Source organism: Zea mays, chromosome 10 (assembly GCF_902167145.1).
Source record: "Zea mays cultivar B73 chromosome 10, Zm-B73-REFERENCE-NAM-5.0, whole genome shotgun sequence".
NCBI classification, from domain to species: domain Eukaryota; kingdom Viridiplantae; phylum Streptophyta; class Magnoliopsida; order Poales; family Poaceae; genus Zea; species Zea mays.
In genome coordinates this window covers 19,262,103-19,287,482 of record NC_050105.1, presented here as the reverse complement: position 1 = coordinate 19,287,482, position 25,380 = coordinate 19,262,103, and the positions used below count along the sequence as shown (strand labels likewise).

The window sequence follows — 25,380 nt, the reverse complement described above, 5'->3', positions numbered from 1 at the left end:
TTGGATATGGTTCGATCAATGATGAGCCAGTCAGACCTACCTTTGTCGTTTTGGGGATACGCTCTAGAAACAGCAGCTTTCACACTAAATAGGGTACCGTCTAAGTCCGTAGTTAAGACACCATATGAGATGTGGACTGGGAAAACTCCCAGTTTGTCTTTTCTGAAGATTTGGGGTTGTGAGGTTTACGTCAAGCGACTTCAGTCGGATAAACTCACTCCAAAATCGGACAAGTGCATGTTCGTGGGATATCCAAAGGAAACTTTAGGATATTACTTTTACCACCGGTCAGAGGGCAAAGTGTTTGTCGCCCGGAACGGTGTGTTCTTAGAGAAAGAGTTTCTCAAAAGAGAGATAAGTAAACAAAAGGTGTATCTTGAAGAAGTTCAGGATGAGCCAGTGGGACAAGATTCAACAAGTGATGCTAATGTAGCAGAACAAGTTGAGATGTCTATGGCAAGAGAATCACCACCACAACCACGAAGGTCAGCAAGGCTTCGCGAGGCACGAGGAGAAGTGCTATTGTTGGGCAATGGGGAAGTGTTGTTGTTAGACAACGACGAACCTGCAACATATGCAGAAGCGATGATGGACCCAGATTCCGAGAAATGGCAAGTCGCCATGAGATCCGAGATAGATTCCATGGGAGAAAATCAAGTTTGGAACTTGGTTGACCCGCCTGATGGTGTTAGACCCATAGAATGCAAATGGATCTATAAGAAGAAGAAAGACATGGATGGAAATGTTCACATCTATAAGGCTCGACTTGTTGCAAAGGGTTTTCGACAAGTTCAAGGAGTTGACTATGACGAGACATTCTCGCCAGTAGCGATGCTTAAATCTATTCGAATCATTCTAGCTATTGCCGCATATTTTGATTATGAGATTTGGCAGATGGATGTCAAAACAGCTTTCCTTAATGGAAACCTAGATGAGGACGTGTATATGATACAGCCCAAGGGTTTTGTCGATCCGATCAATGCTAGAAAGATATGCAAACTTCAGAAATCCATTTATGGGTTGAAGCAAGCATCTCGGAGTTGGAACATTCGTTTTGATGAAGTGGTCAAAGGGTTTGGTTTTCATCAGAATGAAGAAGAAGCTTGTGTTTACAAGAAGGAAAGTGGGAGCGTTGTTGTATTTCTGATCTTGTATGTGGATGACATATTATTGATTGGGAATGACATTCCTATGCTGGAGTCCGTCAAGGCTTCACTGAAAAAGAGTTTTTCTATGAAGGACTTAGGGGAAGCAGCATATATTTTGGGCATAAGGATCTATAGAGATAGGTCGAGGAGGCTTATAGGATTAAGTCAAGATACATACATTGACAAGGTTTTGAAACGGTTCAACATGGAACAGTCCAAGAAAGGGTTCTTACCTATGTCACATGGTATACACCTTAGCCAGATGCAATGTCATGCGATGGCTAATGAGCGGGAGCGCATGAGTAAGGTACCATACGCCTCAGCAATTGGATCAATCATGTATGCCATGATAAGTACACGCCCAGATGTTTCATACGCTATAAGTGCTACGAGTAGGTACCAGGCTGATCTAGGTGAGGGTCACTAGACAGCGGTAAAAGGAATTCTTAAGTACTTAAGAAGGACTAAAGATATGTTCCTGGTATATGGGGGTAAGGAGGAGCTCGTTGTAACTGGTTACACCGATGCTAGCTTCCAAACTGACCCAAACGAGTTAAAATCGCAATCAGGTTTTGTGTTCACAATAAATGGTGGTGCTGTTAGTTGGAAGAGTTCCAAACAGGAGACTGTGACTGATTCTACAACAGAAGCCGAGTACATTGCAGCTTCTGAATCTGCGAAGGAAGGTGTTTGGATAAGAAAGTTCCTCATCGAGCTTGGTGTGTTTCCTAATGCATCTAGCCCATTGAACCTCTACTGTGACAACAATGGGGCTATTGCGCAAGCTAAGGAGCCAAGGAACTACCAGAAAAACAAACACATACTGCGGAAGTTTCACCTCATACGGGAATTCGTTAGGCGGGGTGAGATAAAGATATGCAAAATACATACGGATGTGAATGTTGCTGATCCTTTGACAAAACCTCTTCCACAACGTAAGCATGAGGCACACATGAGATCTATGGGTATTAGATATCTTCTAGATTAACTCTAGTGCAAGTGGGAGACTGTTAGAAATATGCCCTAGAGATAATCATAGAGATGAGCATATTTCTTTGTATCCATGATATATATATTGCTTAATTGAAAATCCATGGAAGGCACCTTGTATTGATTAGCAATTATGTGAATTGTTTATGAGATTCTTTACTTATATGGTTATTCTAAATGATGTCCCTAGTCAGAGTCGATGACTAGCACATGTATTAGTTGATGACTACATTTCACAAGTCATAAACATGGAGATGTTAAACTAATAATGTGGGCGCATGTATGACATGAGGCTGGACCGACCCAACGTGAGATATTATAATATAGTTCTCTTTTTGCAACATGAATACTGTATCCTTAGACCTGAGATTGTCGCATGTTCTCAAGATGTGAATTGACTTACTTAGGGACTATCAAACGCTATTCCGTAACTGGGTAGTTATAAAGGTAGTTTTAGGTTTGTCAGGAAGCATGCTGTGAGGCATGGTCAATCAAGATGGAATTTGTCCCTCTCTTTATGAGAGAGATATCTCTGGGCCCCTCGAGTGATTGGATCAAGAAATGCATGGCCGTGCTAGGGTTAAGAGTTAACCATTGAAAGGATTCCAATTCACAGTATCGAGAAAGAGAGGTCAGCTTAGAGCCAGACCAAATATCGTGAGACAAAGGGAACATCATGTACGTAATGTTGCAATGGTCCGTCTGATATGATCTTTACGTGCGCATAGGAGTTGACATGTCTTGCTAGAGGCCGTTGTCAATTATTGGGCCAAGTAAGAGTACTCAGGCTATGTCTATTTGTACGTGAACCTATAGGGTCACACACTTAAGGGGAAGGAAGCCTAACTCAGATTAGATCCGAAATTAGACTGGGCTTTAGGGTTACTGATGGGCCTCAGTGTCAGAAGCCCACCATAACGCCTATATAATGAGGGGCGGGGGCGCGGTTAGGCTAACCCTAATTCGCCACCAGCAAACGAGTAGTCGCTCGCCTCTCGCCCTCGCCAAGCCGCCGTCGCGAACCTAGCAGTTTGGTACGCGGCGCTTCCTCCCTGTACGTGTGGATACCTCGGAGGTGCTGCATCTGGAGCACTGGGACGAACCGTGCGAGGACGTGAAGGACGCCGACGACTGCACGGCACTGCTCGACGCGTTCGTCTACATCGAGACGTCTTCCGCTGCTCTGCGCGTCTAGTGGTAATTCCATGACCTATAACCGCAGTAGTTCTTGGTTTTATGGGGGTTGAAAATTTTGTTTTTGCGCTAGCGTAGCCTCCCCGTAATCCTTCAGGATGTTTGTGTAGACTCACTCTGAATTGTGAATCACGGGGATTCCAAAAGAGGGCGCGTGAAACAGAGAGTTGTACTGGTTTAGGCTTGCGCTCTAGTCCAGTGTAGTGTTGATCGTAGTACTGATTGAGTACCATGTTACATATAGTGCATGTGTGTAGAAGGAGGAGGAGGGCCTTACCTTTTATAGCTCAAGGGAAGAACCTTATAGAGGGAGAGACCTGCAGTCCCGGTATGGCGTATCGCCTTGCTAGTCTGGTCCCTGTAGCGAGTCCATTGCTGATGTCTTCGTAGTAGTGCATGGCGGGTCCCGTGGGTCAATCTTATGGTGTGGTCATGCGTGGCGTGGCTTTGCCTGTTGTCATGAGCCCTACGTCACCTAACAGCATGCGTAGGCATACACTCGATACGTCATAATGTCTTATCTTTCATGATATATGGGTCACTATTGAGACTCTAGTGCTGAGGTCCTCCCAAGACTGAGGTTGATTGACCCCATAAAGAACTAGCGATACGCATGAGACCTTTCGAGGGGGCGTACAGTCGTGTTGATGGTGACCTCCTGACGCCTATCCTGTCCTTGTCGTCATGGGGACTTCTTCCTCGCGGGTTTTTCTCGGTTGGGAGTTAGTCGGCAGCTCTGCCTAGCAGGGTAGCTCAATGGGGACTTGTTTGCTGGGGACTTGGTCGGTTGCTCCACCTTGTAGGGTTGCTCGACGGAGGATTTGGTCGGCCTCTCCACCTCGCAGGCTTGCTGGCCTCGCGGGGTTGCTCGGTCGGGAGTTGGTCGGCAGTTATGCCTCACAGGGTTTCTCGGTGGGGACTTGGTCGGCCTCTCCACCTTATAGGGTTGCTCGGTGGAGGACTTGGTCGGTTGCTCCGCCTCATAGGCTAGCTCGGCAAATGGGCCAGGTCGGTCGCTCCGCCTTGCAGGCTTGCTTGGCAAATGGGCAAAAAGGAGGTCATGGGCCTACTTTGGGTACCTTGTTCCTAGGTACCCGATAGATGGTGATACCCACTTGAGAACTACAAGAAATGAAGGGTTGGATAATAGTGATATCAAGATTATCACTAAGAACACCATAAGTATGGACTACAGATCCATCAACACATCGTCCTTCTTCTTCATGTAGAGCCATGTATTAATGATGACCGACTTTGCCCTTTAAAACCTATACGCCATTAGAAAATAATTGCTCTGAATAAACACCACCCTTGAGTGAATGATGAGTGATGGAGAACCATGAAGGAAGCACATACTCCTTCCATCCAGTGTCACTAGTGTGGTCAGTGAAGTTGAGATCACACGGTAGCTTGGAGAATATGTGTATCAGATCTAGACCGACAAGTTTTGGAAGCTATAGAAATGATGAGTTGGATGAAGAAGAAAAGGGAATGGGGCACACTTACTGTCCTACGTGACGAGCGGGAAATCGGAGGTTGAGAGGTTGATGAATCAATCCCACTTTGAGCCACCGTAGCCAGCATGGCCCCGTAAGAAGGCGGCGGCACCGTGGAGTGTTTTGGAGACCATGGTGGGCCCATGGTAGGTTACGACGTTAGCACAGTTGATGACACACACGTTGGTCATAGAGGCGATGGCGGGGTGGGAGGCAAGGTTGGAGGTGAGGTTGTTGCAGTCGGAGTCGGGCGTCAAGGTGCCGGATGTAGCGGTTCCTTGGGTGCTAGAGCATGAGGAGGAGGAAGCAGCAGAGCACGGAGGCATCTTCTATAGATCCGAAGATGAGGAAGATGATGCGGGGAGGGGCATGAATTGAAGATCTGGGTAGGGGCTAGGGCTAGGGTGGGAGGAAGGGAGAAGCAAGATGCGGGGAGGCAAGGGTGGATGCAGAGGTGAAGAAGAGGAGGTTGTGTTACTATAATTGCTCCGTACGCAGACAAGTAAGCCAGCAGGGCGCTGTGTGGGCCCATTTTACCAACACACACGGGTATGAACTGTGGTCTTCACTCGGGGTGTCGGGTCTTCAAGTCTTGCCAAGGCCGGTGCTTGGAGTTGCGGTAAGGAAGCCTCGAGAAGCCTCCACTTAGATCATGTGGTCCCTTCGCCCCCAAGCCTTCACCGACAGTTCCGACTGAGTTGCTGCCTTGGGTGCGGGTTGAGGTAGACTCTGTTCTCTGTGACTGACATGACCTGTTTAGCTTATGTTTTAAATGGACCGAGCAAGGGGTGCGGACGACCTTTGCTCCAACAGTGTTCAAATGTTGGACGAGTACCACAAAGATTCATTCACGCTGAGAGTAATTATTTTTGTTACGATCAACGACTACCCTGCTCTCTTCGTATTATAATGTCAATTCACAGGAAAGGTTGGTTGCATAGTATGAATTGATGGAACTGCTTATGTGTCCCTTTCTGCAGCTAAGAAGATAGTGTACATGAGGCACAGACGTGTCTTATAGAAAGTGCATAGGTACCACCTGCGAAAGATGGATAAGTACTTCAACAATAATGATGAGCTACATTATAGTGCTCCATCAGGTAACAATAAAGGTCAAAGAGTTTTTGAAATAGTCAGCAAAATCAAATTTGTTTTCGGGAAGAAGACAAAAGACGGAAAAAAAGAAAGGATATCAAACCAACTCCTGGGGCTACATTCAATAAGAAGTCTATTTACTTTGAGTATTTGCCTTACTAACTGCTTATCTATGACATGGATCTAGAAACATATGTTTCTAGTATCCTAGAACCTCTAGAGGTAATCATTAACTAATTCATCTCGCCCTTGTCAAAGCGATGCCATATCAAACAACTCTAATTCATAATCCCCATAGAAAAATTGTTCATGCAATTTATGTTCTAAATCACTCAAGGAACCAATAGAGTTAGGAGACAAGGCAGCATACCACACGAATGCATTGCTAGTAAGGGAAAATGAAAATAAGCGAACATGAAAGGCTTCCTGACGGCCAATTCTCCTAGCTATGCTAAGTACTGGCATATGTGTTCATGCGTGTTGCCCAAAAATTGGAGAAATCTGACACCCTAGTCCTTTGAGGGTATGGGATGGTGTCAAATCGATGGTCATATGGTCCTAGGCTGGACACACTGACTCCAAGTTTGTCTCGGAACAATTTGGCTATATCTTTCCAAATTTTATCCATAATAGCCGATGGCAATTCACTGACCCTCGGGACATGGGGCTCAGCTGGTTGAGCATTATTTTGTCAGCTTTATACCCAAGGATGATCAAAGGTGGCATCTAGTATAGACCCTTGGGGTACACCAGTGCCTACCGATGAGATTTGGTCAGTGTTGTATGCTACTATCGTGTAGTGCAGGATGAACCTCTCCAACTCCATAGGGGCTAAAAAGTATTTGGCCCCATACATGGATTAGGGCATGCTTCACCCTTGATGTACTGAAGGTGAAGGGTAATGTTGTCGAGGTGCGAAAAAGGAGTGTGTGTTATGTGCACCGAGCAGATCTAAAAACGTTGTGCCAGATAGTCAAATGTAGGAAACCGAACAGTTTGTCGTGATGATAGAAAGTCTGATGTGACCTATAGGATAGTCCGGTGTGGTGCTGGATTGTCCCGGTTGTACCCAGACTATCTGATTGTCGCATCCAATAGCGACGACAAGGGCAGCGGTTGACCCAGGTATGATTTCATCATCATACCATATAATGGTTGGGTCTGAGAGGGCCCATTCTCAACTGATGCGCTAGGCACAGATGTACTGGTGCTAGCCTCACGTGAAGGGAACTACGAATGGTAGATTTCTCATATGCACGCGTAAGTTTGTTAAATTATTATTCCATCCCCCTAAATGTAATGTTTTAATTGATCCCTTTGTAGATCTATATATTGTTTAAGGGATTGAATATCGTCAGATTTACTTGCATTGGTGGTCTGAAGCAAAGGTAGGAGAGATGCAAGCTTGATCTCCCCTTTCTTGTTGATCTTATGATGGCGATTCACCATGAGTATGATAGGAACTTCTTTGCCTCCTCGTGAACCTGGGCATGTTGGCGCTATGCTTCCTCATCCAATTGGCTCATGAGTTCTTCAAATTGGCGCTGCTCATTGGCCAACAAACTATCAAGAGTCAGCTTAAGGATGTTGCCCTGGGAACGTTGGTGTGATCCTTGGAACCGGCCATCACGGTCGATCAGAAGATCTAGAACTTCAATCCCCAGTGGAGTCACCAAAAAGTATGTTGGCGCCTTCTTGGTCCAAATACTAACGATCCCTAAGGTCTACATGTGATGTGCAAGACCTTGGAGCTTCTCTACTTCTCGCTAGACTATTCGGTATGGGGTCTAGATTGTCCACGATGAGGCATCGAACAGTCCGCGACGCGCTGAGAGGTTTGGAAAGAACCTAGACCTCGCCTCCTAGGAGGGACACCATCGGAGAGAATGAATTCTATGGTTGCTTTGAAGTTGGTAGACCACCCAAAGCACCTCAAGACAGCGTAGAGCCGAAGAGAGGTGAAATAAGGGTTTGGAAAATTACAAGTAGGGCTAAAACTAAACCTAGAACTAAGAAACAAAGAATAAGATATGAACTAGTTTGTAAACCGATTATGGTGCCTCCAATCGGCCATACCCCTTCATATTTATAGGGGGAGGTTTGGACCCTTTCTAAGGAGGAGTCCAACAAGATACCGTAAGAAATTGAAAAGATTTTCCAATAAATTAGGACTCTTTCTCAAACTAATCTATTTCCGACTATCCAGGCTGGCACACCAGACTGTCCAGGCTTTTCCACTAGATTGTTTAGTTTTCTCGGTGATGCCATATTGATGTTCAATGTATACCTCTTGAGGTGTTGACATATCAATATAGCAATGGCAGGAGCAAAAGACACACGTCCTCCATGAAGCCAACTTTGCGAGGGGCCCAATAGTGATGGCAGCAACGACTAGGGCAGGCAGAGGTGATATTCTTCCTCTTCCTAATGACAAGGGTAGGGAAGCCTCTAGCAGTTCATCAGACGATGTAGAGCCCAAAATTTGTATCAAAGAAAAATAAGGATATAAATAAATAAATGTAGTTATAAGTTAATGTCTTGAGAAATTATGGAACCTTGGGAGATTAATTGAATTTCTTCTATGTGTGCATATTCAATTAATGGGATTATATTGTTCAAATAACAAATAAATAAATAAATATGCATCTCATGCCGATGATTTTGTCGTGGTGCTTTTTGTTTGAATAAAGGAATCAAGACTTAATTTGACCTCAAATGATAAATGAAAATATAACACAAAAAATGAATAAAAAGAAAGGAATTTTAATTAAGTCCATTACCCTCTCCATAATTAAATAATAGGAAGAAAGATAGATAATAAAAATGCAAATAGTGGGAGTAATATTCACATTAGGATGGTATTTAATAATTAGAGATCTAAAATATAAACTAGGAATTTAAAATTGGGTTTGAATCTTTAAATTTGGAATTTGAAAAGAAAATAGAAAAAAAGAGAGAAACTTGTCTCTGCACTTGGGCCAATTCTCCCTCTTCTCGGCCCACCTCTCCTTTCTTCCTCCCCCGTGGCCCACTTCCTTTGCTGCCGCACGGCCTATGGGGGAAAGACGCATGCGTCTACTTGTGGGGCCAAACTGTCAAGCCCGACGTAACCGAGCGCCTATGCTATACTGTCTCTGCCATGTGGGCCGGGGACGAAAAGTCTTCGTCTACCTCTGTACCGGCGGAGCGAAATCTGCGCGGGTCGAACGGCTCGGCCGGGATGGGCGCGATTCGGTCGCCAGCCCTTCTGGAGCAAATGCGACACTATAAATCTATCGCACACTCATCCATATGCCGGAAGCGCGACAAAAGCCGGTCGTAGAGAAATCACCCACCGTCGCGAATCGAGAGAAAGAATTGCCGCCACCGCCGTACCTCGGCTTCACCATCGATCTGTGCCTGGAGGATGACCTATGGTGTTCGTCGGGTGTCTGGGAAGGTGCTCGAGTGATCCAGGGCATGCGAGAGACCACCTTGTGCCTGCGATTGCTCACCTGAGTTACAGCACCACCGCGGATCCGCCATCGACTGTGGCCGTGGTGAACAGCTACACGAATCTCGGTAAGAAACTCCCCAGTCGACTCGCCTTCATACATAAAATGTTTAGAACCCTTCGGGGAGGGGCTTGGGGCTCTCGCGCGCCGATTGCAAGTGCTCTGGCGAGGTCCGCCGCCGCGAGTGCGCGTTGCGCCACCGTCCAGGCCGCCGTGAGGAAGGAGCTACGTGGGTCGTGTGATCTTAGATCAATGGTCGCAAGTGAGCATGGTGATACCAATTCATGCGTTTGATCAGTGCCGTAGATTAGAAATCCAAGGGCGCGGGTTTGATCTTGGTATGGGGCGCTGCGGTCCGTTGATCGCAGATCGTGGGGCTCATATGGCTTACTGGTCCTTTAACCACGATAAACTAATCTGAATCGTCCGCGTTCGATCTGGTGGCTCACATCGCGCCATACCCCTTCGCCGCGTCAGATTTGCAAAGAAAACCCTCTTTATTCACAGTATTAACCCGTGGTCCAATGTAATAATAAGATAATTGCCGATGAGCCCTGAAAGTTATGATTCGAACCCTGATCTTAGTAATATTTGTGTCTGCGGTCCAGCCAGGGTGACAATTAATGAAATTACACTGAAATCTGATTTTTGATATAAAAATAATTCTAAAACCTTAGAAAATGCATAACTAATTCACTATAATTCCTTTTTAGCCCATTCCAGTTCCTGTAATTTTGTAATAATATTGTTCATCACATAGTTTCTCTATTTTAACATGAAAACTGTATTAAAATCAATCTCTTAATTAATCTTGTATCAAATACATAAAGCCTTCGGAAATTCATAACTTCCCCATTTTAACTCCGAATTTACTCGTTCCAGTTGCGTTAGCTTCGTATAAATATTCACTACGCAGTAGCAACATTGATTGTACGATATCACATACTTTTATGATTAGGTAACTAATTTAATTAATCCAGGTTTTTTGGATTAGCTTTTCTAATATTAATCCTAATCTGATGGTTATAAATTAACTAAAAGATGATCATTAATTAAGTAATGACTTAGATTAAAGTTGAGTTAATTATTTATAAGATATTCTCTCATATGATGAATACTAACCAATTTATAATATAGTTTAGTATTTAAATCACGTAGATCTTCCATAAACCTTAACCGTAACTCTAATTTTAGTGATTCTGGAGCCCACGATCTCGTAGCGACGTGTAGATTATTATTACGCAGTTTATTCTTATGTTTGGTGTGATGTTAATTTTGTCTATACATTGTTTGTTTGTATTGCTATGACTAGCGCGAGGTTACGAGTCATTTGAAGAGCAAGTTGGTACCTGGAATATCAAGTCCCAAGCAAGTTATGTCCTTGATCACGTCTTTTTACTCAGTCATGTTCTGATTAATCATAATGATCTGCATAGGTTAATTTTGATGGGACTCAATAGGTTACCCTAGTTTGACTATCTTTATACCTTGTTCACCACTAAATCCTTGGGATAGTACCTGCTAATGCTTTATGTGGTTTTGGGTATGGAGATACATTGTATTCATGATTATATTATATTATCAGTTGTTATTTACTATTTATGTTAAGATCATTATATTAATTAGAACATGGAGAACCACCCGGGAAAATAGTGCTACCACAAGGGTGGTATGGGACGCCCTTGGCTGACTAATTAGGAAAGCTAGTGGAGGACTACCTTACCCGAAAGGGGCAAGGGCAGTAGGGGAGTGGTTAGTGTAGGGAGGTCCTTGGGTTGATTTTGCTGCGATGGCAGTCAGGCGAGGGATCCCTGCTTGGAGCTTCTTAGAAACTGTAGCGGGTTTTCTGAAGCTAGTGGAACTTTGTAAAGGCCACGTAGTGTTACCCTGCCTCGCCTCCTCGGTAGAGGTGTATGGGATTGGCAGTCTCTTGACAGATGGGTAACATGACTTGTGGGTAAAGATGTGCAACCTCTGCAGAGTGTAAAACTGGTATACTAGTCGTGTTCACGATCATGAGCATCTCGGACACTCACATGATTAATTTATGGAATTAAATTCAATTTGTCATATGCATTGCATCGCAGGTGATGTCGTTACTTTTGTTCTACTACTTAATTGGGTTGGTATTTACTTATACTTAGTAACTGCTAATAAAATTTTGACCAACTTTAAAAGCAATGCTCAACTTCAATCATCCACTTTGGTAAGCCTTACACTTCATGAGCTCCCACCTTTGGCAAGTTCATGCACATTATTCCCCACAACTTGTTGAGCTATGAACGTATGTGAGCTCACTCTCGCTGTCTCACACCCCCCACAGGTCAAGAACAGGTACCGCAGGATGAGGCGCATGGAGGATGCTGTGACGAGTTCATGAGAGGTCTAGGCCATCGTCTCCCAGTCAACTTTGGGTTGCTGGACCGTTGTCCCCTTATAATATAATTATTTATTTATTGTGTATAGAACTCCTGTTATGTAATAAAGATGTGACATTCGATCCTGTGCATGATTCATCATATGTGTGAGACTTGGTCCCAGTACACCTGGTGATTATGTTCGCGCCCGGGTCTTGGTGCCCCGAAACCCGGGTGTGACAGAGGATGAGTTACAGTAATGGACAAGAGTATCACATGTGTCACCTAGGCTGAGCTATCGACGTCAAGCGTATCATGCGATGAATGGTGGCCTAAGCATCGCCACCCCGATGCAGCATCAAGCTTAGGGACAAAGGATATCACCTGTGGTAGGAGGGCGGTAGAGCGAGTGAGGTCCTCCCCAAAGCCCTCAAATGGAGAAACCTCCATGCCATCTAGGGTAGTAATGGGCTAATGGAAGGAGAGGTGGACACTAGAGCCAGAGTGGTCTTTGGTGGTATATGTCGCGGATGGGGGCGTAGTTGTCACTAGTGCGTAGGAGGGGTTAGGGCATCTCTGGTAGCTTACTCATCCACATCTCCTGTTTAAAACTATACTATGTAAATAATGCAGTCTATAGTGCAAACACTATCTCAAGCATCTTACTCATCTCTATCTCCCATTTCAAATTATACTCTATAAACAGTGAAGTCTACAGTGTTATTGGGACGGAGCCTAAACCAGACCTCAATCGACCCTTCGTTGATTGTGTTCCTAGAACCATAACTAACCATGTCTCAGTGCATGGACGGGCGCAACCAGAGACTTCATTGGCTCTGGGTCGATGACAACCGATCTCTAGAGACTTCGATGTTTCGGGGTCGATGACAACCAATCGCCAGAGGCTTCTTTGTCTCGAGGTCGATGACAATCGATCGAAGACCCCTCCAATGGGGCTCGATGCGATGCTCCGCATCAAGTCAACTATGCGGAGGCTGGAATGAGGCGAACAAGATGCCCCGAGATCGAAGGCCTACTGCGTGGAACGCTCCCACCCCCCCCCCCCCCCCTCGCAGACAATGCGAGGGATGGCAAGATGTCCTGCTGCCGTATGCGAAGGCATGTGGGGGACGAAGACCTAGGTGAAGCGGAAACACCTCGGGGCCACCAAGGAAGTGGGTCGTTCCGCTGGGTCCGCCTCTCGTGGCAGTAGGGTAGAAGTTTTGATGTGCTTGACCTTCAGTTTTGTCGGTTGTAATTACACTGTTGCACGGTATATTCCTAGAATGTAGCTGGTAACCGAGGGTAGGGATGTATTTAGGCCACCAACCTCGGATTGCCCGATAAATACTCCTATCCTATAGCTGGACAGATCACGCATAATAAGACGTTACATTTTTTACCTTACATTTTATCGTGTGTCGAGCTTCTCACCTGCTCTCGAGCGTTAGGGTCCACCTATTACGGCCCAAAAAGTGTGAAAACAATATTTTGCAACCATGGTGAAATCCTGTATTGACCCGGGCTCCCTACCTTGCGCCTTTGAGTTTCACAATCTCAATGAACGAACAAGGTCACGTGGCATTTAAAACATCTTAAACATTTAACATATAACACAAGATGATACATATATATACGTATAGTATACATTTTGTTATATATATATGCCAGTTTTTTATTTGTGACATGTGCAAGGTAAATATATAACAAAATGTACAAGACCACAAATAATATTATTTCTGTGCCCCTATGGCTCCGCTCGGGGTTTGCGTCGTCCAGCAGCTCTGCAGCTAGAACACGTTCCTGTACCAAAATACGCCCTTCTGGTCGTCGCGCTGGACGTAGATGCACTCTTTAGCCTCGCGCCAGAGCGCCTCGGCGATGGGCGTGCTGTCGGAGCGGTAGTAGTCGCCGAGGACAGGACGGATCGCCCTGGTGGCCTCCATGGCGTGGTAGTGCGGAATGGCCGGGAAGAGATGGTGGGCGATATGCGTGTCGGCGATGTGGTGGAACACGCGGTTGAGGACGCCGTAGTCGCGGTCGACGGTGGCGAGCGCCCCGCGCATCCAGTCCCACTCGCTGGAGTCGTAGTGCGGGAGCGCGCGGTGCGTGTGGTGCAGGTACGTGACCACCACGAGCCAGGCGTTCGTCACCAGCAGCGGCACGCCGTAGACGCTGACCACGGGCCAGAGCCCGTGGGCCGCGGCGAGCCTGTACAGCGCGAACGACACGGCCAGGACGCCGGCGTCGGAGACGGCGATCTGGGCGCGCTCCCGGTCGCCGTAGATGGGGCTGTAGGGGTCGAAGTGGCACGCGAAGCGGGAGTAGCGGCGGCCCCAGGTGTTGAACGCCAGGTACATGGGCCAGCCGACGGTGAGCTGCACGGCGAGGAGAACCAGGCGGGCGACGGGGTTGTCGCGCTTGTACACGAGCGGGGAGTACCACGGCATCTCGGGCCTCTGCTTGGGCACGAACACCTCGTCGCGCTCCAGGGACGCGGTGTTGGCGTGGTGGCGCTGGTGGCTGTACTTCCACGAGAAGTAGGGCGCGAGGAGGCACGAGTGCAGCACCAGGCCGAGGGCGTCGTTGAGGAGGCCGTAGCGGGAGAAGCTGCTGTGCCCGCACTCGTGCGCGATCACCCACACGCCGAACATGATGCTGCCCTGCGCCGCCCAGTAGAGCGGCCAGGCGGCGGCGCGGAGGAGGACGCCCGGGAGGGCGGGGATGACGGCCAGAGCTAGGTACAGGAGCCCCGCGGCGATGGCGAGGTCGTGGGCGAGGTAGGAGCAGGACCTGATGAGCGAGCGCTGGAAGCAGTGCGGCGGGATGGCCTTCCTGAGATCCGCTAGCGTGAATGGCGGCTTGTCCACGATCGACCGCTGCATGGTGGTGAGGCCTTTGCCCTCTTGCTGTGTCGTCGTCTTCGTCTGCTGCTCCATCCTGCAGCCTTCGCCACGACGCGCGCGGCTGTCCTGTCGCTGCCGATTGGAAGCACAACAAACGACAAGTCATCAGTTCCAGTTCATAGTGCAACGTACATGATCTATTAATTGGCCATTGACGACCTAGCTCGCTAAACGGATCTATACAATCATCTCGTCAAACGTTAACCATTGGCCATACACGATTCAAAAGATGATTGCTCCAAGAGTTCGGTGCCACGAAGAGCAGATGCGACTGCTTCGGGCAACCGGAGGCTTTGAGGCACCGAACAACACTCTGCTTGCCATCTATTTAAAAGCGCGGTGCCTCTTTGTATAGCACACTAAGGCCTTGTTCGTTTGTGCTGGATTGGTGGGTCGGAATGATTATTAACCGGATTATTTCTCTAGTTTATATAAACTTTGATTAGCTAAAACGATTCCGGGTGCAATCCGATATAAATGAACAAGCCTAAAACGATTACGTCTCTGGGCCAAAAATCAAACCATGCTAACTTTGACCGAATACTCCTATGTAGAGAAAAAAAAGTATTGACATTTATTACCACATGAAAAAGATATATCAGTCAAAAAAAATATAATGTATTATCCTAATAAGCTTATTTGGCGTACGTCTTCTTTTCTACAAACTGGAATTTAGTCAAAGTTAGTACTGTTTTACCTACGACAATGCATCAGCGTGTTTTATCATAATTCTTTTTCATCTCCAATCGTGGACGACCGGTTTTTTAGAGCTAATCAAGGTTGACAACTTGGAGTTCTTTTACTTTTAACTGTGGTAGGTACAAGTGTGTAATTTAGAAACATTTATTTAGCATGACTGTTTCTTTATTACTGCCTCCGTCACAAATTAAAATTATTTTTAGCCTTTTAATAGATTTATATAATATTTAATGTATATATTTTGTATGTGTATGTCTAAATTCATCATCATTTATTTAAATATAGATATAAAAACATGCTAAATTGAATACTAATTTAGGATGGAGTCGTTGTGCATACTCTAGGTATGCATGTACTCTTTTTTTTATTGCCCGTAGGCCGTAGCCGCCCCTTTGAACAGGCCCTATCTATGTCTACTTGAAAGAGTGAAACATACGTTCATCCGGTAAAGTTGAATGTACTAGCGGAGGAAGTAGAGCAGGGAGGGAAGCCCATCGTGTTTCTCAGTCCCAACTCTACTCAAATGCTATAAATAGACTGTCCCGCTCGGAGCATACCAAGCTGCCAAGCCTCTCGCTGTGCATTGACCAGCGCAGAGACAAGTAGAGCAGGGAGGGAAGCCCATCGTGTGTTTCTCAGTCCCAGGTCATTATTCGCCCTATAACCATCGTTTGGATTTGTTGCTCCTTTGGTAGAGCTTTCGTCAGCCTTGGCTTTTATATCATAGTGATATTATGGTCGGAGCAGTAGGAGAAAATCGTAGTCTCTACAATAGGAAGAGAAGAGAAGAGAAATAGAAACTGGCCTAGTTTGGGTACTCTGGTAACTACAATCCACATACGTTGAGATGGATTAGGGTGTGTGTTAAACTAATTTATATCCAAATCCATCTCAACACATGTGGATTTTGTGGTCAATACTATAGAGTACCCAAACAAAGGCTTAAACATTTTTTAATTGTACTAATCTCGGAGATTAGCAAATTAATTAGGGGCTGCGTACGACTGAAACGGGCACTTGGCAGGCGGCGTCCGCCTCCCGCCGGTGTAGCAACGAAAAACTCATTATTAGTTATTACATCTTTTTGACGGATCGATCGATTTTGTTTTCTGTCCAGTCAGCAGCATGGCTGTCGGCGTCGCAACGGCGGAGGAGATCAGGAAGAAGAGCCACTCGGGCGGTGTGCGGCGGTCGCCGGTGGACAGGCCACCGTTCACGCTGGGGGATATCAAGAGGGCCATCCCGCCGCACTGCTTCCAGCGCTCGGCGCTCAGGTCCTTCTCGTACCTCCTCCACGACCTCGCCATCGCGGCCGGTCTCCTGTACCTTGGCGTTGCCGGCATCCCGGCGCTCCCGAGCGCCGCGCTCCGCCGCTTCGTGGCGTGGCCGCTCTACTGGGCGGCGCAGGGCAGCGTGCTGACGGGCGTCTGGGTCATCGGGCACGAGTGCGGCCACCACGCCTTCTCCGACTACCCGCTCCTGGACAACGCCGTCGGCTTCGTGCTCCACTCCGCGCTGCTCACGCCCTTCTTCGCCTGGAAGTACAGCCACCGGCGCCACCACGCCAACACCGGCTCCATGGAGAACGACGAGGTGTACGTGGCCAAGACCCGGGACGCGCTGCGGTGGTACACGCCGCTCGTGTTCGGCAACCCGGTCGGCCGGCTGGTGTACATCGCGCTGCAGCTCACCCTCGCGTGGCCGCTCTACCTGGCGTTCAACCTCTCAGGGCAGAACTACGGCGGCCGCTTCACCTGCCACTACGACCCCTACAGCCCGCTCTACACGGCCCAGGAGCGCGTCCCGGTGCTCGCCTCCGACGCCGGCATCCTGGCCGCGCTGCTCACCATCTACAAGCTCTCCGTGGCGTTCGGGTTCTGGACGGTGGTGCGCCTCTACGGCGTGCCGGTGCTCATCGTCAGCGTGCTGTTCGTGCTCATCACGTACCTGCACCACACGCACCTGGCGCTGCCGCACTACGACTCCAGCGAGTGGGACTGGCTGCGCGGCGCGCTCGCCACCATGGACCGCGACTACGGCCTCCTCAACCGCGTGCTGCACAACGTCACCGACACCCATGTCCTGCACCACATCTTCCCCAACATGCCGCACTACCACGCCATGGAGGCCACCAGGGCCATGCGCCCGCTTCTTGGAGAGTACTACATGTTCGACGACACGCCCATCGTCAAGGCCACATGGCGCGAGGCCAAGCAGTGCATCTACGTTGAGCCCGGGGAGGAGCACAAGGGCGTGTACTGGTACAACAACAAGTTCTAGCACACAACATGTACAACAACGAACCACCTGTCATGGATCGTGGATCGGATGGATGGCCTTCCTCGTTGCTTCTATCATGCATTCCTGTCTGGAATAATATAATAATAATAATCCTTTGAGTTGAGTCTTACTGTACTATATCCTTTGAGTTGAGTTGAGTTGGACCTGTTAATACCAACTACATATATAGATGCTTTGTGCCTAGATTATTCATATTCGGCCCTCGAATCAATACACACTATTATTTCCTTTACGTCACAGAGCCATTGTGAGAAATGCCCTCCCTGTCCAACAAGTGCAGCATCCAACGATAGTTCTCCAAGAGGCCTCGGAACTATTGAATGTACATGCCGACATGGCACATTTTTTCGAAGTATTTTCACTAACTCGCGCATGGTTTTGCCATCCTTCCTACAAACAAGTCGACGTGGCCGCTCTGCTCCACCACCAGCACCACCAGGTCTGCTCATTGTTTTGGGCTCGTTCGTTTGCTTAGGGTTGAAAACTGACACGTTTTTGTTCATGGCCTAAAATCTAAATAGAGTGGATCCTGGTGGTTCATTAAAATCTGGTCAGTAATAGATCCAGCTCTGAAATGAAACCTAGTGGTTCACCGAAGCTTATTTGTTTCAGTCAGGACTGAAGACAGGTCTGATAGCTGCAACGCATACCATTCCATGTAGTCAAACCAGTGCAAAACCAGAGCGGCAAACCATTGCGCCATCCTAGAATCCTAACATAGCAGGATTTCAGAACATGTACACGACCAGGATGCACTCAATTTGTTCAAATCAATTTAATACATACAGTAATAACAAAAAGATCTGCAGCTGTTCACGCATACTTGCCAAGAAACAGTTACATAAGTAACTGATCAGAAATCAGCTACATAAGCAAATGCAGTAATAACAATGGTCACACATACGAAGTTGTCTTCCCAATACACATAACAAAGTTGTTAAGACATAACAAAGCTGCTAATTAAGAACAGCAATTCAAAGCTGCTAAGACATCAAAGTTTGACTTCCCAGTACTCGACAATACACATTAGCAATTCACTTGTTTGACAGCAACTCACATTAACACATGTTTTACTTCCCAATAATGTCCATATCAAAGCTGCTAAGACATCTCATTTCTTAGCCAAATCAAAGCTGATTCTTGATCTGCTTCACAAGCACATATAAAAGTTTCTCTGTTCTCTTTGCTCTTGACGAAGATTGAATATGCTTTTGCCTTCTCCAGTTTGGTCACTTCTTCTATTGTGTTCATAATGTGTTCATAACTGATATGCACCTTTTGATGGAGAAATCATCACTTTGAGTTACCTCCATTTCTCTTGCCTTGTTTTCTCTTGCTTCCTTTTCTCTTGCAGATTCATATTCTACTTTCTTGCTCCTCATTTCTAGGTATCTCCCCATCGTATTTTCTATGTTGTCACTCTTTCTAAGCTTCTTTAATTCCTTTTCTTGTTTGTTTCTTGATGCAGCAGGTCTTTGTTGTCCACTTTCTTCATCTCGTGATAGAGTATTTGTGACACCCCAGGTGTCTATTTCGTGTTATGTAGGCCGGGAGATTTATCCTAATCTCATATGCTCAGTGGAAATTTCTTTTTCTCAATCGCGTCTATCTCCTTTATCAAGTTACTTGTGAAGGTTTCACCAATTTTTGAATTTCTTCGATCTCTAGAAAGACCGAATTTGGAGCCTGTTAAAACTTTTATTTCTCGGAACGAATGCAAACTCGGAAATCATTCTCGACTTATAAATCTCATCTAAAGCTCATTTAATCAAACTCTTGACGGTTGTTATTTGATCTGAGCCCGAGTCCAATTCCTCAAACTTCGATTTATGTTCGACTATTTTATCTGGATCCGTACTCCCAAACGGAATGCTCTGTTGCGTCGGTCCCTAATCAATTCTTATCTGACTCTGTCTAATATCTCTATGTATGAATCAGACTCAAACCCTGTATCACCAGTGATTTTAAAATGTCATGATTCGCCTTCTCCGACAAAAGAAAAACAACCGAGCCAAGTTAATCGCTACCTATTTTGGAACTCTGTTTCGAAAACCAAAATAGAACATCACGTTTAGAACACACTCGATTTCATTATCCAGTTCGTGCACGTTATCAGACTGAATTACGTATGAGGCTAATAATTAATGTTCAGATAATTAGCAGTTGAAATTATCGATAATCCGCACTTACTTGAACACCATAAAATAAAATGAAAATAATTAGTGCAGCCGGTTTGGAATTTTGGGCTAAGTCCATCCCAACCCATTTGGCCCATTTGAAACCCTAACCCTAGGACTCCTCTATAAATATGGACCCCCTTCCCTTGCACTTGGGGTATTTTTCCACTCCCACCCCTCTATTTTCCTAGCCGCCACTCCCCTTCTCTCTTGTCCCACCCGATAGGCTATTCTCCTTCTCCCTCATGCGCATCTTCTTCCCTAGCAGCCGAGCTCCCTCCTTCCAGGTTTCCCTTGGCCGCTCCATGCCTCTGCCCTGGCTTGAGTAGGCCAGCGCCTTCCCCCAGCGGGACTGCTCATCTCCCATGGAAACCAGCAGCCCCCTTCTTCCCCTGGCCGGTGAGCAGGCCCTCTTCCTCCTCCTACCGAGCTCCCTGCCCTAAGTCCTGTCCGACGCGGCTCCCTCCCAAGGACGGTGCCCTGCTTCTCCCTTCTAGGTGCCCCTGCTCTCTCTCACTCCCAGCACGAGCCCCTTCCATACATGGGGAAGCGGTTCCTCCCTCGGCACCTTCCCCTTGTGCAGCAGCCCCAACGTATCTGCGCTCTGCCGGCTCACTGTTTTGTGCAGCCCAGTGGACAGCGGTGCTGCCTCACCTAAGATCCGAGTCTCCCTACTTTGAGCAGTCGTGGCTCTCTCACGTTGTGTACTCCGCCTCGTCGCACTCGTCGTGCTCGACGTCGACCTCACGCAGCAACCGTGACACCAGTCCGCGCAGCCACATGGATCTCCATTGCGTCGTGCCCTCGGCATGCTCGATGTAATGCCGCAGCGAGCAGCAGTCATGAGACCCCCTCCGTGTTGCTTGCTTCAACTCGATCTGTGCAACCCCGCCCACGACGTCGTTGACCCTCGGTGAGACCCCCCTCCACGATGTCCTCGTTGTTTATTTTTTGACGTGTGTGATGTTCGAAGAACTGCCGCCAACAAATTTTTGTGTTTTCGTAGCTAGTGGTCGACGTCGCGCTTTGCCTGTTCGACGAAATGCCGAGCCATGTGGACAACCCATGTGGCTAGTTCCGACTCGTTCAGGTTGAATCCATGTGATTGATTTACTTGCAAAACTTATCATTGTCATGTATATATATGTGTGTGAATATGTTTTGTGCGAATTGAAATTCATGGAGGAGAAAGTGGTACGCGTAGGTGTGTTTGCGATTGGAAAGCCAACAAGTGTATGTGTGGCTGCGATGGTTCATTTATGTGTCGCGAGGATGGTTCGCGGAGGTATTAATTGTTTGTTAAAATGCTTCATCGTAAAGCAGTGTGTTTGTCGGCGTTTCGAGACCGGGGGGTCCCCGAGCCGACGAGTGAGTGTGCCGCGTGCTCCAGCCCAGATGGGTCGAGCGCGTGGGCGAGCGCGAAGGGGGGAGAAGCGAGGTGGCCGGAGACGGGCGTGAGAGAGGTGGAAATCCCGCGGCCTTCGTGTTCGTCCCGCGCCCAGGTCGGGTGCGCTTGCAGTAGGGGGTTACAAGCGTCCACGCGGGTGAGGGAAGCGAGCGGCCCCAAGAGAGCGCCTGTCTCGTCCTCGTCCCCGCGCGGCCAACCTTCTCTAAGAAGGCCCTGGTCCTTCCTTTTATAGGCGTAAGGAGAGGATCCAGGTGTACAATGGGGGTGTAGCAGAGTGCTACGTGTCTAGCGGAGGGAGAGCTAGCGCCCTAAGTACATGCCAATGTGGCAGCCGGAGAGATCTTGGCACCCTGCTGGCGTGATGTCGTGGCTGTCGGAGGAGCAACGGAGCCTGGCGGAGGGACAGCTGTGTAACGCCCCGAATTTTGCAGTTGAATTTTTTCTTTTCTTTACTCGCCAAAATTCGGGCGTTACCTTTTCTTTTTCTTTTTCCCCTCGCTAAACCTTGACCTTTTCCAAAGTTCTAGCGGGATTCGGTTTGGATTTCCCGTGTAAGAAAAACCCTAAATACTTTATGTTGTTTGATGCACCATGCCGAACCTTGCATTTCTTTTGATTGCTTTGAAAGTGCAAATGCATTCATGTAGAAAGATCGGATTTCGAAAATGAGGAGAAGATCTTTTCTTTTCTTTTTTTTCTCTCTCTTTCTCTCTCCTTTTTTTTCTCTCTCTCTCCCGCGCCGTGGGCCGACCCCGGCCGGCCCAGCCGCCCCTGGCGCCCCCTCTTGGGCCCAAAAAGGCCCAACCGCCCCCCCCCCCCACCTTCCCTTTTTCCCCCAATTCTTTCTCCCTCCCTCTCATTTTCTCTCATTTTCTCTCCCTCTCCCTAAGCCGCCGCCCCTACCCCTGCCCTAAGCCACCGCCGCCCCCTGCCCAACCGCCGCCCTCGGCCGCCCCTGCCGCCGGCCGCCCCGCCCCGTCCCCGTCGCCGGTGAGCCCCCTCCCCCTCCCCCTCTCCTCCCTCCCCCATCCCCCCCCCTCCCCTTTCCCCTCGCCGCCCGGCCCCTTGGCCGCCATGGCCGGCTCGGCCCACCCGCCCTGGCCGCGCCCCCGGCCGCGCCCCGGCTCGCCCTGGCCGCCCGGCTCGCCCCGGCCGCCCGCTCGGCCGCCCGCCTTGCCGCCCGCTCGGCCGCCCGCCTGGCCGCGCGCCCCGGCCGCCCGCCTGGCCGCCCGCCTGGCCGCGCCCCTGGCCGCCCGCCTGGCCCCTGGCCGCGCCCCCTGGCCGCTCGGCCGGCTCAGCCGCCCCGGCTCAGCCGCCCCGGCTCGGCCGCCCCTGCGCGCCCTGCCCCCGGCCGGTTCAACCGCCCCTAGGGCCGGTTCAACCGCCCCCCCTCTGTTTTTTTTATTTTTATTTTTTATTTTTATTTTATTTACTTTCTGTGATCATAGCTATTTTATTTTAGGTAGGCTAATCATTGTTAATGTTATTGAAATAGGAGGTTTAATTTAAAATTCCGTTATGCTAATTGATTCATGTGATTAACTGTTTATCTCGTTCAATGTTGATCAACTTAAAATAAATAGGTTTCCATTAGTGCATATAACAGAATTCTTTTGTTAAGAACCAATTGTAATTGATCGTTAGTGCATAAGATTTAACCCCCTGCGAGACCCTTTCCCGTTTCTTTCTAACCATAACAAATGCAATGTCAAATGTCATACTTGATGCATATTCGCTTTATTTGTTCCCTTGTATGGTGTACTGTTCTTTTGTATTAAATGTGGATGGATGTATGTATGTTTGCGCTCGCATAGAGAACGATCCGGTCGAAGAGCCCGAGGAATCCGCAGGAGAAGCCCCTGAGCAGCAGTCGTTTGGTGGAGGCAAGTGTCCCTTGACCTATCTATGTCCTATTCATTATTTAATTCACCTCCCGCTTTACACATTTATGCCTAAGGATTTACTAGCTTTTGTTATCCATGTCCTTGTTCACCTATCTGGGTTGGATTATTACTGTTTAGCTTTATGCTATTGCTCAAACTCTAATCAATGAACATGATGAGATTATCTATGATACGCTGTTTTCCCCTTCTCTTATGATGATGTGATACTTGTGGTCTTCAAGGGGGCTCGAGCGGTTTCTCGAGTGCCTCTCCGTAAGGACCTGTTCTATGGATGACCGCCCGGGAAAACAGTGCAACCATAAGGGTGGAATGGGGTGCCCTTAGCTGAATAATTAGAGGAGCCGGGATGTAGTTCACTTAGCCGTCGTGCCGTCAATGGGGCTCGGTGTATGCGGCTCGCTCTGCCAAGTTTGGGTTCGCCCCTTGGGGAGGAGTGCGGTGCATTTAGGAAACCTAACGGGTGGCTACAGTCCCGGGGAATCTTTGTAAAGGCTTCGTAGTGAATCCCTGGCCATTCACCTCGGGAGTGAATAAGGGTCTTGCAAGCCCGGGCCAGAGAGGGAATCACGGCTTGTGGGTAAAGTGCACAACCTCTGCAGAGTGTTATGAAACTGATATATCAGCCGTGCTCACGGTTATGAGCGGCCAAGGGAGCTCCAGTGATTAGTGGTACTTGATCAGAGATACTTTGGTACAGGTGGATATGAGATTGATGGTTTTGATCATGGTTATGGTGCTGGTAAGTGGTATTCTTTCCGTTTGGAAAGGATACATTGGGCTAATAACTTGGGTTAATGTTAAAACTTGGCTTTCTACTAGTAAGTAATAATCTGACCAACTAAAAGCAACTGCTTGACTTATCCCCACATAAAGCTAGTCCACTACAGCCAAACAGGATACTTGCTGAGTATGTTGATGTGTACTCACCCTTGCTCTACACACCAAACCCCCCCCCCCCAGGTTGTCAGCATTGCAACCACTGCTCAGGCGAAGATGAAGCCGTGGAAGGAGACTTCCAGGAGTTCCAAGACTACGACGAGTTCTAGGTGTGGGTTAGCGGCAACCCCCAGTCGGCTGCCTGTGAAGGCCGCGGTTATCTACGTTTCTTTTCCGCACTTTGATTTATTGTAAGAACTATATGGACGTCTCAGACGTATGATGTAATCGACTATTTCCCTTATTAATACTATTTTGAGCACTGTGTGATGATGTCCATATTATGTAACTGCTGTGTACGTGAATAACTGATCCTGGCACGTACATGGTTCGCATTCGGTTTGCCTTCTAAAACCGGGTGTGACATAAGTGGTATCAAAGCCGTGCTGACTGTAGGACCGCTAACCTAGAGTAGAATGGTCGTTCTAAGGACTATAGACCTCTGTCTCTGCCTTGACTTTGATATCCCTTCAAAAGTTGGTCATACCGACCAAACCTATGTTCTACTATATACTATACCTTGCTGAAAACCATGTTTTATTCTAATCCTTCATTTACTTATGATTCATTATTTGCTGGTCATATTAATTCTGTTCTCACCCTTTTGCTTGCGATGTCTTTTGTAGATGGCTCGACTTAGACACACTGCACGAAAGTCAGTCATCCCCTTCTTACCCTCCCGCCTTGCTGAGCGCCCGCTTCGCCGTCCCGTGGCCGGACAGTCCAGCCACTTGGAGAGACTACACCACCGCCTGCGTGAGGAGCAGGAGCGTCGACGACAGGAGCAGCAGAGCTCTTCCTTCTCGCTCCACCAGGAGATAGAGTCTGTGAGGAGCTGCTCCCCTGTGCTTCCTCTGGAGCCGCCCCCTGCACCACCACTGGGCGCCCCAGCTTCTGGAGTAGCTGCTGGAGGAGACCCAGACGACGGAGATGGCGACGACAGCTCGAGCCACGACACCGACTTCTCTGCTAACCCTGAGCCGGAAGGATGGGTTGCTCGACCCATCACTCGCGACGCTGCTCGCGGGTGTCACTTCCACGATGCGCTCGACACCCTGCTACGCCGGGCATTTGACCGACATACTTGGTCCGTCGAGTATCGCTATGTGGTCTACCAGCATAGTCGCGGGGTCTACCCGGACCGCTGGGAGGCAACTTGCTTGGTGCGCTGCCCGGAGAACAGTCTCCAGGGTGCAGAGGCCTGCTCAGAGCACTATTCCATCTCTGAGCGGGACTCAGCTGAGGCAGCCATGCAGGATGCTGCACGGCGTGCGC

General features: G+C 48.2%; 2 protein-coding genes across 3 annotated transcripts; one reads left to right on the top strand and one right to left on the bottom strand.

The window, feature by feature from the left end:
* Positions 1 to 13,354: 13,354 nt before the first annotated feature.
* On the bottom strand, positions 13,355 to 14,959 carry LOC100273207 (Delta(12)-fatty-acid desaturase). 2 transcript variants are annotated; one of them, NM_001348939.1, is made up of 2 exons: positions 14,898 to 14,929; positions 13,355 to 14,752 (listed from the first exon to the last, which is right to left on the bottom strand). In NM_001348939.1, exon 2 carries the CDS (start codon positions 14,711 to 14,713, stop codon positions 13,565 to 13,567), a length of 1,149 nt encoding a protein of 382 aa, NP_001335868.1. In that variant the 5' UTR covers positions 14,714 to 14,752; positions 14,898 to 14,929; the 3' UTR covers positions 13,355 to 13,564. The 2 variants fall into 2 exon arrangements, with proteins under 2 accessions (NP_001335868.1, NP_001141122.1); NM_001147650.1 differs by having other exon boundaries at positions 13,404 to 14,752; positions 14,840 to 14,959.
* Positions 14,960 to 15,849: 890 nt separating this feature from the next.
* LOC103640919 (fatty acid desaturase DES2) lies at positions 15,850 to 17,912 on the top strand. The gene is made up of 2 exons (XM_008664371.3): positions 15,850 to 16,024; positions 16,497 to 17,912. The coding sequence occupies exon 2, from the start codon at positions 16,505 to 16,507 to the stop codon at positions 17,657 to 17,659; it is 1,155 nt and encodes a 384-aa protein (XP_008662593.1). The 5' UTR covers positions 15,850 to 16,024; positions 16,497 to 16,504; the 3' UTR covers positions 17,660 to 17,912.
* The last annotated feature ends 7,468 nt before the right edge of the window (positions 17,913 to 25,380 follow it).

Coding starts and splice junctions, on each gene's coding strand:
- LOC100273207 (NM_001147650.1), bottom strand. CDS start 14,713: ATGGAGCAGCAGACGAAGACGACGACACAGCAAGAGGGCAAAGGCCTC.
- LOC103640919 (XM_008664371.3), top strand. CDS start 16,505: ATGGCTGTCGGCGTCGCAACGGCGGAGGAGATCAGGAAGAAGAGCCAC.